At 45.7% G+C, this 15,333-nt stretch overlaps 1 protein-coding gene across 1 annotated transcript in view; it reads right to left on the bottom strand.

Moving 5' to 3' along the window:
- Positions 1-15,333, bottom strand: part of NIBAN2 (niban apoptosis regulator 2) — a 101,608-nt gene that overhangs the window by 52,197 nt on the left and 34,078 nt on the right. The window contains exon 2 of the mRNA XM_054998527.1: positions 4,010-4,140. Coding sequence (XP_054854502.1) covers positions 4,010-4,140 — 131 coding nt within the window. The remainder of the gene's footprint in view (positions 1-4,009; positions 4,141-15,333) is intronic.

Genomic DNA, 15,333 nt, shown 5'->3' with positions numbered 1-15,333 from the left:
TTAAGGGCTGAAACCAGGCAGTGCAATGTCTAGACTGGATTCTATGCAGCAAAAGCTGAGCGAAATAAAGTTACACAAATCACACACCCGGCCTCAAACAAGTTCAGCCTCCCCGGCCTTCAAACTAGCAAGGGAAGGCAGATTCTCACTGGAAACACAGCTAGAAGCTAGAAGTAGGCCGAAACTGGGAGAGATCTTCTCTCGAAACTCAAGAGCAAACGACTCGCATAGCCTGGGCGATGCAAGAAGAAGCAGATAAGCGAACAGTGATCCAGTTGTGAAACACAGAGAGAGTTCAAATTGCAGGGACCAGACACGACTTCCAAATCACAAAATTGTGCCAATCCTCAAGAGAGAAACTAAGGGGAGAGGTTGTGGGTCAGTGAGGGACGGAACCTGCTTTGCATGGAGAAAGTTCAGTTCCTTGCATCTCCAGCTAAAAGATCTCAAATAGCGGCTGTTGTGAAATACCATTCACTTCTCAAGGCCCCCAGGGAGTCATTGCCAGTAAAAAGAGACAATTCCTAGCTAAGGACCAGCAGTCTAACACAATGGAAGGCAGCTTCACAAGTTTGAACTTCTGCCCACTGTACAGCCATCTGTTGCCAGAAAATCCACATCTCGCAACAGAGGCCAACCCTCTGGATTTTATGATCCGTATATACATAACATAGAGCCTGTATTCTGCTAAATTTAGGTTTCTTTAGAACAGAGGCTGCGGATGACTGGGGGGGCGTTGTTTGTTTGTTTACAGCCTTTACCACAGTCAAGAGCTTAAAGAGACCCATACTAAACAATATGATCTCAATATGATCTAGCACGTTCCTTAACGTTTGGGCAAAACCAAGCGCATTCCCCCTGCAGGATACAGCGCAGCCATCAAAACGAGTACACGGGATCACAAGAGACATTTTATCAAACCAACTGTTCGGCCAGGATCCAACACCTTGCCTAACAGGACATTCTAGTTTCTGAAAAGATTTCAAAAGCTACCCAATTCCAGGAGAGAATGGGTGTGCACACAAGCCAGGCATATTTGGAACCAGTCTCTCCTGCCACTTCGTGCCATTTCCACTGGGGGAGCTGCTTGAGACAAAATGCCTTTAAACGCCATCAGATGTGCTCAGAGGTGAATCCAAACATTCCACATGTCAGATTATCCATTACAGCTGCCAGTTGCAGCCTCTCCAGTAGCTCACCGTGCAGATTTGGGCAGCTCACACAAAGGCACAGCAAAGAGGATTCATCCATACCCCCTTGGTGAACCTGCACAAGCGACCACTTCTCCCCAGCTTTCTTCTTCTTCTTTTTTTTACTTATTACTTACATCATTTCTGCCCTACCTCTCCACCAGCTATGCTTTCAAGGCAATTATGCTTCTCCATATGCCCGATCTCAGAGTTAATCATTGAGAAACTAGATTAAAAAGGAGGGCCTAGTTATAGCAGAGGCCTTGCCCACAGGTGACAGTGAATGCTTGTACATCCTGCATGTACATGCATACGTCCGTTTGCAAGAAAGCACCAACATGTGTTCAGTCTGCTACTGAAACCAAGGACCAGGACTTGGATCAGTGTGAGGTCTGAATCAGCCGTTCCGCTGTACGTGTGTTGAATGTAATATGAAAATTACTCAATGCACATGTTTAGGAAACAAGTATATACTGTACATAAGAGCCCTGTGGCACAGAGTGGTAAACTGCAGTACTGCAGTCCAAGCTCTGCTCACAACCTGAGTTCGATCCCGGCGGAAGCCGGGTTCAGGTAGCCAGCTCAAGGTTGACTCAGCCTTCCATCCTTCCGATGTCGGTAAAATGAGTACCCAGTTTCCTGGGGGTAAAGTGTAGATGACTGGGGAAGGCAATGGCAAACCACCCCATAAAAAGTCTGCCTAGAAAACGTTGTGATGCGACATCCCCCCATGGGTCAGTAATGACTCAGTGCTTGCACAGAGGACTACCTTTACTTATACACTGTACATAGACTATACCTGCATTCCTTGTAACTTGTCAATAGGGCTAAATTGTACTTGCATTCAGTGCAACTTGTGAAAAGAGCTTAAGATTCACTTTACACATTTACTGTATGACAGTCACAGTGCGTCAATTCCAAATGGGTCTCCCAAGTACTTGGTTCTTTAGATGCTTTTGCACTGTGAATACTGTTCGATTCACCTGTCAATCTGTCAATCATACCTTTCCCCACTTCGGGGACACAAGTTTTAGCTTGATCCTTGGTTTGCATGCTCTCTCTTCTTCTGCTGTTCAGTTGGTGGTCTGTACTATCTTAAAGGCAGTGACAGGCAGCCATCTCCCCCACACTTCAGTAGAAATGCTCAATACTATTTAAAACTTAAGATGCACTCCCTCTCTCATACCTAGAAAGTGGACCCTGGAGCAGAGATTTGTGTCTACTTCAACTACAGCTCAAATTTTAATTTTACAAAAAAGTGACACACAAGACAGTATTTACATAAATACTGTTACTATATGAAAATGAACAGACCCAGAGACGAGGCTGAAGTGTGAAGTGACTCCACACCCTCCCAACACTTAACATAAATCAGTAGAACTGCAATGTCCTTGCAAACAGAACATTATATTATGAATAACTGCATTGACTTAAGAGATGCATTGAGTTATGACACTGGCTTCTGATCTCTCATCACCCAACGCCCTTCCCAGAAGTGTCAGTTGTATTCTCTGCAATTTGGTTGAACAGATAAACGCATGAATACAGGATAAGACAGCCTAATGTGAACCTCTCCCCACCCCCATCAGAAAAAAACCTGTTTATTTAACCAAAAGGTTAGGCTTCTATAACAAGAGCAAGGAATGCAACAGTTGTGGTGAAAAAAAGATTGACAGTAGAACACTGTTCCTAAGCTTCATTGTGTGCCCTGGCAAGCCTAGCCAAGCAGTTACTGCAGGGTTTCTGAAGACATACAGCAAGAAATCATCTGTCCTGCTTGATGGAAGCTGCCAAGTGGAATTCAGCAAACAGCTTCTGCTGATTCCAGACTGAAGCCACCTTGCAATAGGCGGGGGCTGAATGCTTCTGAGAAACCTAGACTGGGAACCAGTTGGACAGTCCAAAGATGTCAAAATGATGTCATAAGGGGCTCTTCAAGGGAACACTCACAAGATAGAGAGCATGATGGGGGAAATGGCTTGCTAAGCAAAAGCGGTGCTACATCTTGTCCTGTATTGTACATTTGGAGGGGGATAAGTGCACATTCATCCTAGCTAGAACAGACACACTGAAGTTTCAGAGAATGTCAGAAAGCACCAGAAAGAAACAGAGAGTTGGCACCAGACCCCTTATGCAACGGAGGCACTACGGCTCTTGCAAGGGTAAGTGTCACCAAAAGTAACTCAGAGAATTAACATACTGGCTCAGTTCAAACATCACACCAATCCATGCCTAAAGAAGTTTAGATACAGTTTCACATGATGTCAGAACTGACAAGTCATGGAGACTGGGCAGGCAAAACAGAACCAGATGCTGTAGTTGGAAGAGGCTTTGCAGACCATGGTTCTGCAGTGTGTAAATTCAGATGCACTCTAGTTCTTGATCTCTTTGGAGGCCTCTCTGCCTTACAAAGATGACAAGGAAAAGCAGAAAGCCTACTATGAACCATGGTTTGCTTGTTCATTTGGAACCTCAAACCATGGTTTGGGCACCAAGCATAAACTACAGGATATCCAAGCTGAATTTGTATATTCTTATTCAATGAAGTTCGTCTGTGTATGTATCTCTTTGTGTGCACGCATGTGTGCATGTGGGGGAGGGGGGATGCATCAGGTACTTTACTATGCAGGCTTCGCAATTTGTGCTATTCCCACATCCAAAATATAGGCTGGTTGGACGATGTCTGCAGAACAGAAGTAGAGAAAGTATAGATGGGTGCTGAATGCATACCCGTCTTACAGGTTCTAGACCACCATCATAATGAACATGAATCCTTCCTGCCATCAACTCAAAATCTTCAAATCCATCACCCTCCTTACCTTGCGGTGCAGTAGCTGTGCCTGGGGCCCCCCGCCGCCTTCAATCTCATACCGGACACTGTTGAAGAGTGCGACGCCATATTGTTCCTCGTAGAACTGAGAGAAATCTGCAAGGACTTTGCCGGTCTTCTCTGCAAGATGGGGAAAAAAGGACGTAAAGTTGGAGATATGGTTTTAAAAGAAAAAGATTCAATAATTGGCAATATCACCAAACAATCTGGGCTTAAATGTACTGTTCTATTATCTGTTGGTAGTTTTACTTCTGGTTTGAATACATCCCTATCAAGGAGCCTTGAAGTCAAGGGTTCACATAGCCCATCATCCTGTTACAATCAAACTAGATGCTTCCAGGATGCCCACAAGCAGGACATGGAGCCTTTGCCCTGGTTCCCCCACTGGAAGCTGGCATTTAGGGGGTATTACTTCCACTAAATACAGGATGGCAGGATCTGAGTCCTGTGGCACCTCAGACACCAACAAGATTTTCAGAGTGTGAGCTCTGACTCTTGAAAGCTTACACTCTGAAAATCTTGTTGGTGTTTAAGGTGCCACCGGATTCAAATCCTGCTGTTTTGCAGACCAACATGGCTACCCATCTAAACAGAGGATGTTCCATCTTACCATTTTGGCTAATAGCACTCCTCCATGAATTGGTTTCATCCTTCTTTGAAAGGCTAAGCTACTGGCCATCTCCACAATCTATAACGATGCATTCCACAAACGAAGGCTACATTGCATGAAGCTGTCCTTTTTGCCTATCATGATCCTATTACTGACCAATGGTGTATCTTTTGGTACAGAAGGGCACCAGTTCCTACACCCACTACAAAATGCTTAATAGCAACAGCAGCCCACTTAGCAGAAATAACTAGCCCAGTAGCACTTGTTAATGAGACAGGGTGGTGGCTTAAGGTTAGAACACATCGCTTGCATGCAGAAGGTCCCAGGCTCGATCGCAAGCATCTCAGGTAGTTTTAGAAAAGGCCTCTCTCTGCCCAAGATCCTGGAATTGGAAACAACAAGCTAGATGGACCAGTAAATTGATTTGGTGCAAAGCAGCTTCATCTGCTGAGCCGTAGCAGTCAACTAAGACCCGGACACTGAAAATTTGTTTACAAGCAGCTCTTAGACACACGCCATTGGCGCCACTTCCGTTTGAGAGAACACACAAAAACAAGCAATTCACCTGCACTGTGGAAGGAAGCCATCAGCACCTTCACAATCAAATATTTATTTCAAGGCTGAAAGAGCCAAACCCTCACAGGCATGTTGGATAAATCTTTCTGCAGCTCATGATTGTGGGTGTAGGCAATGAAAGCCTTGTGACTTTGGGCGCAGTTCCCTAGGAATCTCAGTTGATCATTTTGAAAAAAGAAAAGCCTTCTTTGTGTTACACAAAATTTCCTTATTTAGCATTTTGGATTCTATAAAGTCAAAAGAGCCCCAAACTTGAATTGTGGTATTAGATGAGCATTTCCCCAAATTTCTGACCAAGGTGCACTTTTGATCAAACTGGAAGCATCCTTTGACTTGCATCACCACGTAAGTTGCTGATCTCAATGCATCTTCCAGTTAGCAGGTTGTGAGCTAAGAGCAAGAACTCCCACAGAAGTGCAAGAAGTAGCCTCTTCTCAGAGTGGCAATTCTCCTGCGTGACTGCATCAGGAATGAACACGACAGAATTGCAGCCAGAATAAAGACATGATAGAACTACCTGTCCCTATGAAAGCACAGTGGAAGAAGGCAACTCCAGAGCAGTGAGTGTAGCTAATTCTGCTGCAACAGGAGTAATTAAATCACACCCAATGAGGTATAGGGGGCATATTCTGGGAGCAGCTGAAAGGAGGGGCTGACTCCCTGGTAGTTTTAACGCACGACCTCTTTCAATCCAGATTTTACAGGAATCCTAACTTACAGTTGGAGCCAATAAACAAGACATGGTTCAATCAGAAGCTAGGTACATCTTTATTGCTCTAGATTTATTCGTAGACTAGCGGTGAATTCATGATAGCCTTTTCATCCTTGCTTGATGGAGTACGTTGTCGAACAAAGGGGGGAAGAGGGACCATAAAACTACACTTTAACAGGAAGACCTACAATAAACTTCTATGTTGGAGGGGGAACTACAATTCCCATGAGTACCAATTGTTAAAGGGACAGCACATGGTTCTGACTACACAGATACAGAATCAAAAAGAGTCCAGTAGCACCTTTAAGACTAACCCATTTTATTGTAGCATAAGCTTTCGAGAATCAAGTTCTCTTCGTCAGATGCATGATACAGAGACTGGTCATACAGAGGCTTTCTAAGCTGCGGTTACAGTACAGGGCAGGACAATCCAAACTCAGCAAAGACCAATTAGGAAGGCACCAATTGATCGTGCCAATTGCAACAGATGCTTCTTTCTGGCAAGTTTGGCAGAGTCCAACACCTAGTCTGGTGCTGTCAAGATCCGGCTTTTAGAGAAAGCATTCAGTGAGCACCTCCCTTCCTCTCCATTCTGCAACAAGGTATCTCAACGCAGACAGAAACACCTAGCGTTAAATGATAAAATGTTTTGCTACAGGTCCTTCCTCACCCAGCTTTCCTCCCAGGAGGGATTTTAAAGAGGTTTGGTAGTGATATCAGGCATATTAATATTTTCTGTAGATAAGGAGGAATAACATGGAATAAGGTGGGTGGGGAATAGAAGGTGGAACTCCAAGCAGTTTAAAGGAAGCCAGCAATGTCCTGGGAACACCAAACCTACACAAGCGAGGCTGGGGGGGACAAAGCCATTCAAGAATGTCTTTCCTCCCACTTACTTTCCATCATGTGTGATAGTAGTTAGAGTGCTGGATAGTAGTTAGAGTGCTGGAAAACCTGGGTTCAGATCTGCTCTCAGCCACGAAGCGTTACCGGTGACCTTGGGCAGGTCACACAACATAGTTACTTCCCGGGGCTGCTGTGAACATAAGGTGTGGCAAAACGTGCTCTTCTGGCAAAGAGGAGGATAAAACTACAATTCCCTTGCAAAACAGAGACTGAAAGCATGGTATGCAATGGACCTGCAAACCATGGGGATGATTCATAGTCTTTATTTACCACGATCAAGGCTGGGCAGAAGGGGAGGGGGCTGCTCCAGAATGAGGAAGAAAAAATAGTCAACATTGCTAAGACCATTCCAGATTTTCAGGAAGCCAAGCCCGAAGAGTTTCTCTTTTAAAAACATATTCACAGGCTCCAGTTACAGCTCTCCCTGGAGCAATTGTGAACTGCTCCAGAGAAGGGAAAACATGCAGGCTGTGGCGAAAGTCTCTTGAACTGCTGTGTGCGTGCACATGATCACAAGTGCATGCAGCAAAAGATACAAAACAGACTGGAAGCAAACATGAAGACGCAGGTAACTCACAACAAGAAGAGGCGAAAGGATGCTGTACCCACAGTAGGCAGGCAGGCACAAAAACTCACTCCAAAATGTTGCTTTGCCTAATCTCTTTGGGCATCTCATCTATCACATCCACCAGATGAAGCCTAATTCTCATAGTGGTCAGTTTGCATTGGGGATGTCCCATTTCAGTCCACAAATGGAAACCAAACATGACTGAATTTTCCTCCAAATAAAAAAGTTAAAGATATTCCTGCTTCCAGAAGGCTAGCACACCAGGGAGAAAGTTATGCTAGATGCTCAATGCGGATTTCCTATGAGCAAGGCTTTTTTTTAAAAAAAAAGTTGAGGGTCATTCAATTGATTCATCTGGGGTTATTAGCCTCCTGATGGGGGTCGGTATTCCCCATTCCCAGCCTCTGCCACCTCTACCTCTCCCCTGGCTGGCAAGGGGGAAAGGTGTAGGAATGGGTCTAGGAACTCCACAGTGTGCCCCGGAACGCATCCAGGAATGATGCCATTCCTGGCATGATGTGGAAGCGACAGGTCACATGTGGGCCCGATTTAGTAAAAATCAGCCCCAAACACTACGTTGGGGGCTGGTTTTTATCAAAAGTCCGGGTAAGTCCTCCTGTGACACCTCAATGACCCCTCACTTCCACTTGTCTATGGAAGCTTCGCTACTGAACAGTTACCGAACTCTTTGGGCCACACACACACACACACAGCAAGATCGCTCAAACCTCACTGCAGTGGTGCTTCAAGCACAATACAGAGCGAAGTGTAAGGCGAGAACACCTGGCCCAAGGCATGTAACTCCCACAAGCCGTTTTAACTCAGGCATTCCAGGGTCAAACAGATCAGATGCCCATGCAGGATTACAGCCATTCCGACCAGATATCAGGAGGACAGATTTAGGAAAACAAAGAGCCGTCTTATATAACCGGGTCAACTTCTGACCTACCTAAAGTAATACAGCCTGTTGCAAATGGCAGTGGCCATCTAAGGTCTCAGGCAGAGGGAGTTTCTCCCAGGTCTGCTACCCAAGATCTTTTAAAAAGAAGAATCAGATGAATTCGCACAGTTCAATCACAGCTATTAGCCATAATGGCTAAATGGAAGCTCCATGTTCAGAGGCAGTCTACCTCTGAATTCTAATTGCTGGGGAAGGGGGGGTGGAGTCCTGTTTTTTTGAAGCTTGTGGTTGGACACGTTGGGAAACAGGATGCTGGACAAGGGGGACATATGGATTGATTCAGCCATGATCCTCTCTCTCTCTCTCTCTCGCCAGGCAGCTTATGACCCAATGCCAGTGGTGTAGTGTGGGTTGCGAGCGCCCGGGGTAACTCCCGGCAGGAGGTAGTGCCTGTGGCATCACACACGCAAAGTGTACTTGTGCTCCCAGACCCCCATGCAATAACATCACTTCTGGGAAGTGACAGCATCATGCAGGGTTCAGCCGCCCCCTTGCGAGCGCTGCTTGTCTCCCTACCCCTTACCTCTCTGCCACAGCCACCTGCGCTGCCGCTGCCCACTTGGCACGCTTCTCGGCCAGCAGCCACAGAGGGCCAGCCAGCTCGGTGCCCAGCAAGCCGGCTGCCCCGTTGGCACAGTAAGTGGCCAGGATGGTGTGGGTGGCCTCCCAGCTCCTGCAGATGTGGCACAGGCTCTCCTCAGTAGCTGGCACCCCCTAGTAATTTTGCACCTGGTGCGGCTGCTCCTCTGCCCCCCCCCATGCTATGCCACGGCTCAATGCACGCCAGCAAAGCATCTGCATCTCTCTCTCTTTCCTCCTGGACCCCCAAAAGACAGAAACCTGACATTTTACTTTCGGCTTTTCCACTTAAAAACAGACTTAATAGCCTTCCGCTTTAATGTTTCTGCCACATGCACACATCCCGTGTGGTGTTGTGGCCAGCACTAGACTAGGATGGGAAAGACCCAGGGTCAGTCCCCAGCTCACCAAGAGAGCTCAGTGGGTGACCTTGGGCCACTCATGTTCTCACTCTCACCTACCTCACAGGGCTGTTGTTGAAAAGATAAAATAGGAGGGGAAAGCAACACCGTAAACTGTTTTGGGGCCCCCTTGGGGAGAAAAGTAGTGTATAAAATATCTAAATAAATAAATGCTTGACCATTTTCCAATACTGCATGCAAGAGCTTCTTTGGAGAAGCGTGTGTGCGACCGTGCGTGTGCATGCATGTGTGCATTGGAGGAGATTGTTAAAGCCCCAAGCACATGTGAGGATCAAAACCCAACAGCTTTTGGAACTGTTATATAGGGCCCTGGAAGAAAAAAATTAGACTAGAAAACAGGCATATGATGCACAGCAATTGTTTTGCAGAAATTAGATGAGAAGTGTCATCCCCAGGTATCATACATACAGTGGAGCAAGTAACACTGAGGATACCTTGAGCACAGAACTGGAGGGAAGGGGGGTATTGTACAGGTCATCCCTGCAGCCCAGATGTTTAAGTGGCCCTCCTATACGTACGTGCACCTGACAGCCATTTTGAGCAAGCAGGGAACACATGACTAGCATTTGGCCATCAGCACTGAATAGTTAATGGTTAAGCAGGGCTGCCTTAGGGACTCTGTCAGGAATCCGATAGCCTGAAGCTGGAACTTAGCCTAGTTAAGTGCACCTATTTGATTTAAAACAGCTTCCTAAAGGAGAAAACACCAAAGCAGTCGGTCACACTCACACTCAGTCATTTATTACGGTCAAAACTCAGCAACATACATTAACCGAGCAATTCAAAAAGTGTAAGTACAATAAGAAGTACAATAAAAATAGGAAATGTAATTCACCGAATCAGCACTGTACCTCAGTAAACACTGGATGATTAAATAAACAATGTAATAGGGTATAAACATGCACATTTGCGGAGATTTAAAACCAGCAGAAATGTAACAACAACAACAACAACATTTGATTTATATACCACCCTTCAGGACAACTTAATGGCCACTCAGAGTGGTCACAAAGTATGCTATTATTATCCCCACAACAACAATCAGCCTGTGAGGTGGGTGGGGCTGAGAGAGCTCCAGAGAGCTGTGACTAGCCCAAGGTCACCCAGCTGGCTTCAGGTGGAGGAGTGGGGAATCAAACCCGGCTCTCCAGATTCGAGTCCCGCGCTCTTAACCAAACACCAAACTGGCTCTCATGGTTAAAGAATGCTGAAACAGAGCATAAGCAATTCTAAGACTGATACATTAAACAACATAGAACTACTCCGTATGATCGTTCCTAAAGCAACGGATAGCACATAGATCCAGAGGAGTTAGCCATGTTAGTCTGTAGTCGCAAAATAGAAAAGAGTCCAGTAGCACCTTTAAGACTAACCAACTTTACTGTAGCATAAGCTTTCGAGAATCACAGTTCTCTTCTTCAGATAGCACATAACAGTAAAGTCTATGGTCCCTACCCCTCTACTGATGCAACCCTCTGAGACCACTTCTTCCAGTACAGCCCTCCTATTTGAATAGGATTATTCGATTAGAATTATTCAAGCTGTCTTGAATAATTCAGTTTTGCATCACTTGTGGAAAGCCAGGAGAGTGGGAGGGTTCTTGGCCTCTTCAAGTGGGCCATTCCATAAGGTGGATGCCACCACAGAGAATACAGATGTAAGGGCAGCTGTTACACACCAGCAAGTCTGTTTCCTAACTTGCTAAAGAAAGTGGTGCTCTGAGATTTAAAGTCCTGGGTGGCTTGCTTGATAGCCAATTCACCCATTAACTGATGGGGATACATTTGGAAGGCTAAGTGGATTTAAAATAAAAGCAGGGAGCTTATCCAAGTAGTGACCCATCCATGTTTCACCACAAATTCCTCTATCCACACACGTTGGATAATGCACTTCCAATCCTCTTTAGAGATCATTTGGAACTGAATTTTTCGTGTGTGAAACAAAAAATCCACTTCAAAACGATTGCTAAAGTGCATTGAAAGTGCATTATCCAACGTGTGCAGAATCAGCCTGTCTTCAACTTCAGACTCCCTCTGACATCTCTTGTGGAGAGAGGTGGGCAAGACATGCTTGCCCTTCTGCCTCCATCAACAGGGAAGTGTCCAGGACCATGCCCAGGCTCCTTACCGTCGGCATAGGTCCCAACGGCACCCCATCCAGGGCTGGGAGCCATATTCCTAAACCTGCTGACCTGCAATCCAGATACAGGCCACAGGATGTGCAAAAAAACACTTGCCCGAGGCTAATGACCAAATCCCGGCAAGGTTGTCCTTGAACTGGGGCTTCCTGCTTCAGAGCCTGGCCTCCTTGTCACTGCAGTCATGCATTACGTGGGCAGCCCAACGTCAGTTTCCAAAGAATGACAGATTGAATGAGCAAGTACATAAACAGCAGCATAGTTATGTTCCAAGTAAATCCTAAAATGCCATCATCTTCATTCTGTTCCATACTCAGACCACCAAGGCTGGGCTCAGACATTGCAACAAACCATGGTCTGCAGCTGATGCTCTGCTTTTAGGACAAGAAACAGTTCATTACTACATCCAAACCAGCAAATGACCGTTTACAGGATTCATCTTGAAAAGAAGAATTACAAGGCACGGTTGGTTCCCTGCTTGGGACCCAGGCTGGCAAGGCAAGTCATGTAAACCATGGTTTGCGAAACCACCGATTAATCAGCTGACAAGCTATAGCGAAAGGATCACGACAATCCGAGAACCCTCAGGCTTATCTGCACAGCATCAAACAACAGTTTGCAGTTTGGTTTGAACTGAGCTTCAGTATAGACTTGATCCCCATTTCATAAGCATTGCAATGAAGAGAGAAGTCCATCCCAACTGTGAACGCTACGGGAGACAGGAGCATGCAAAACGACCTAATCCATATGAGGTCATCTTGAACCTGCAACCCTAGCAACCATCTGCTCTGCTTTGGGGGTGAGAGGAAAGCAAGCCCCGGTTGTTAGTCATAGTTTCTTTTCTTTCTCAATTGGCCTCACAAAAGCATATTTTCCAATGACAGCAGTCGATGATTCACAGCTCAGACGCATAAACCATGCTGGGTGTAAAAGCCAAGAGAAAGCCTTGATCCGCCTCCAGCCTTGCTTACGCAACAGCCAAACACTGCACAACCCCTCCAAGGAGGGATGCCTTCGGGAAATCTGTATTCCCTGCCCAGTGCATGGGAAAACTAGCAACTCACCTATGGAGAGAAAAAAAGCCTGCAGGCATCCAGTGAAGGAAGCTTTAATAACATATACTCGTTTTTCCCTTTTGTAACATAGCTTTATTTATTGCTGACAGCCAAAGACTGTTGTAGTGTTAACATAACAAAAACAGAACTTAAGGTGGGGGCGGGGGGATTACAAAGACCACACAGATTTTAAAATACAAGAACTAAGCAGACCCCAGAACATAAAAGAATGCAAAAGTTCTATTTTTCCTTCCCATAAAACAAGTTAAACTACAATGAGCAATTTACTACCAGGTCCAAAACGGCTCTGGCCCGGATTATCTTAGCTGCCATGCACAGAGAGAGCCATATGTCAGATAATAGTGGGAACAAAGGTGGAGAATTAATGAAGTAATGAAGTTAAAGATAATATTGTAAATTATTTTCCCTGCCTCTGAGTTTAAACAGGTTAAAACAGCCACATTTTTTTTAATAGACGTTCAAAGTAAAGACGGCAATACACAACACGATGTGGGAGACACTCCGTAGTTTACAGACATGAATCTTGATGCCATTTGGGGAGGGGGGGTAGGCTTGCTTAGGTGAGCCTCAGATCAGTACAGTTTGTGCTGCCAGATACCTGGCATAACTTTTGTTTCGTTCCAGTAAGAAGCAACATTTCTGTGCACACACCCAGACATGCCTACAGAATTGCACACCATCACGGACATTACAAACTTGATGGTAAACAAAACTATGAACATTTCACATGTGCACACACACCTCTCACATGGTAGAAGACTGCTCATTGAACGCAGCATTTCCAGGCTGAATGCTAACTACAACTGGCTCAGATGTTTCCCACCTCTGCCTGAAATTTCGGTATATGGTTCTACATCAAGAGATCCCCACATTTCAACCTGGAAGAATGATGAAGATGGACAAAGGTGGGGGAAAGGACAGCACAAGAGCCCTGCGTGGGTTCCAAAGCCAGAAGTCAAGATGTGCCGCTTATCAGATTTTAATCCCACCCTTCCTCCAAGAAGCTCATGAAAGCATACATGGTTCTCTCCTTTTCTGTTTTATTCTCACAATAATCCAGTGAGGCAGCTGAAGCTGAGCCCAAAATCACCTTAGAGACCTACATGGTAGCATGGGAGGGTTTGAACCCAGATCTCTTCTTAATCCAACACTATCCATTATGCAATGGGACCTTTTTATTATTCCAGCATATGTTCAAGAAGGCATCCTTACTGTTCCTAGCAATGGAGCAGGCAGAATTGAGGATGACTGTAAAATAAGGGTTTTGTGGGTGGTAGTGGTTTGGTTTAACTCCCAGAACACCTATGCAGTGATGCCTCTTCCATAAAATCTTTTTCATACCTTCCCCAAGAGAGGTCAGAACACGGAGATGCTATTATGTTAACTCACATCTATCCCTCAGTACATTTCCTTAACCCTTTATCATCTTGGGCCAACATCTCAGATTTGCAAACTATCTTGGGCAAAAACCTGCCTCACTTTCCATTTGCTTCTTTGACAAGTGGAAGGCCTGTGGATCAGGGCCAAGCTAAAAGTGACGAGTGACACTTGAACAGCAAGTGAACAGACTCAGGGCCAAGCTACAAGTGACAAATGACACTTGAATGGCAAGTGTATTCCTCCCTGTTCACTTGCCTTCCACTCAATCCACTTTCCGTTCAAGTGTCATTCGTCACTTGTAGCTTGGCCCTCACATGGATTCCTCCCTGTTCACTTGCACTCCACTTGCATTCCATTCGATCATGTGGAATGCAAGTGGAGTGCAAGTGAACAGGGAGGAATCCATGTGAGTCTGTTCACTTGCCGTTCAAGTGTCACTCGTCACTTGTAGCTTGGCCCTTAGTGGAAGAGCATCTGTGTGGCATGCAGAGGATCCCAGGTATGTCTTGGAAGGTTTTTTTAAAAAGATCAGCTAGTAGGTGAAGCGAAAAGCCTCAGCCTGCCACCCTGGAAAGCCACTGCCAGTCTGAGTAGACAATACTGACCTTGATGGACCAAAGGCTGGGTTCGGTATAAGGCAGCTTCATGTGCTCTATGTGACATGGTAAAGCATCATTACCAAAGCCATCATGTGCATGCGCACCCACACGCAGCTGCCTTACTGGATCACAACATCAATCCTCCAAGATATTGAAGTACCCTTTACATTATGCAATTTAAAGGTATTTCACCACATCCACAAGTTCACACAAGCATTGCCTGCACGCGTGAGCAGTTCTGAAGGGAGAGAGAGAGTCGTTTGAGTTTGCCTCTTTAGAAGGCACCTTGTGCCCATGCATTTTTATGGACCTGCATTACATTTAGACAGGGCTTTTTTTCTGGGAAAAAGAGGTGGTGGAACTCAGGACCGCATAATGACATCACGTTGGGTCAGCTGGAACAAGGGGGGGGGGGTTAAAGTTTAAATTGCCCTTGGTGAAAATGGTCACATGGCCAGTGGCCCCGCCCCCTGATCGCCAGACAGAGGGGAGTTTAGATTGCCTTCCAGTGGTGCGGAGGGCAATCTAAACTCCCCTCTGTCTGGAGGTCAGGGGGCGGGGCCACCAGCCATGTGACCATTTTCAAGAGGTGCCGGAACTCTGTTCACCATGTTCCCACCGAAAAAAAGCCCTGCATTTAGAAAAAGCGCAGATTGTTCAACTAAACACAACAACTTGTAACCTGTTAAAAATACCTTGATATTAGCCAGCTAGGCCGCTCTAATCAATAATAGAAGAGGGAAATTTCAGCCGACTATAAGCTCCTGGGCCCAGGATTACAAAGACT

Source organism: Eublepharis macularius, chromosome 14 (assembly GCF_028583425.1).
Source record: "Eublepharis macularius isolate TG4126 chromosome 14, MPM_Emac_v1.0, whole genome shotgun sequence".
In the NCBI taxonomy this organism is placed as follows: domain Eukaryota; kingdom Metazoa; phylum Chordata; class Lepidosauria; order Squamata; family Eublepharidae; genus Eublepharis; species Eublepharis macularius.
This window is presented reverse-complemented; position numbering and strand designations above follow the sequence as displayed.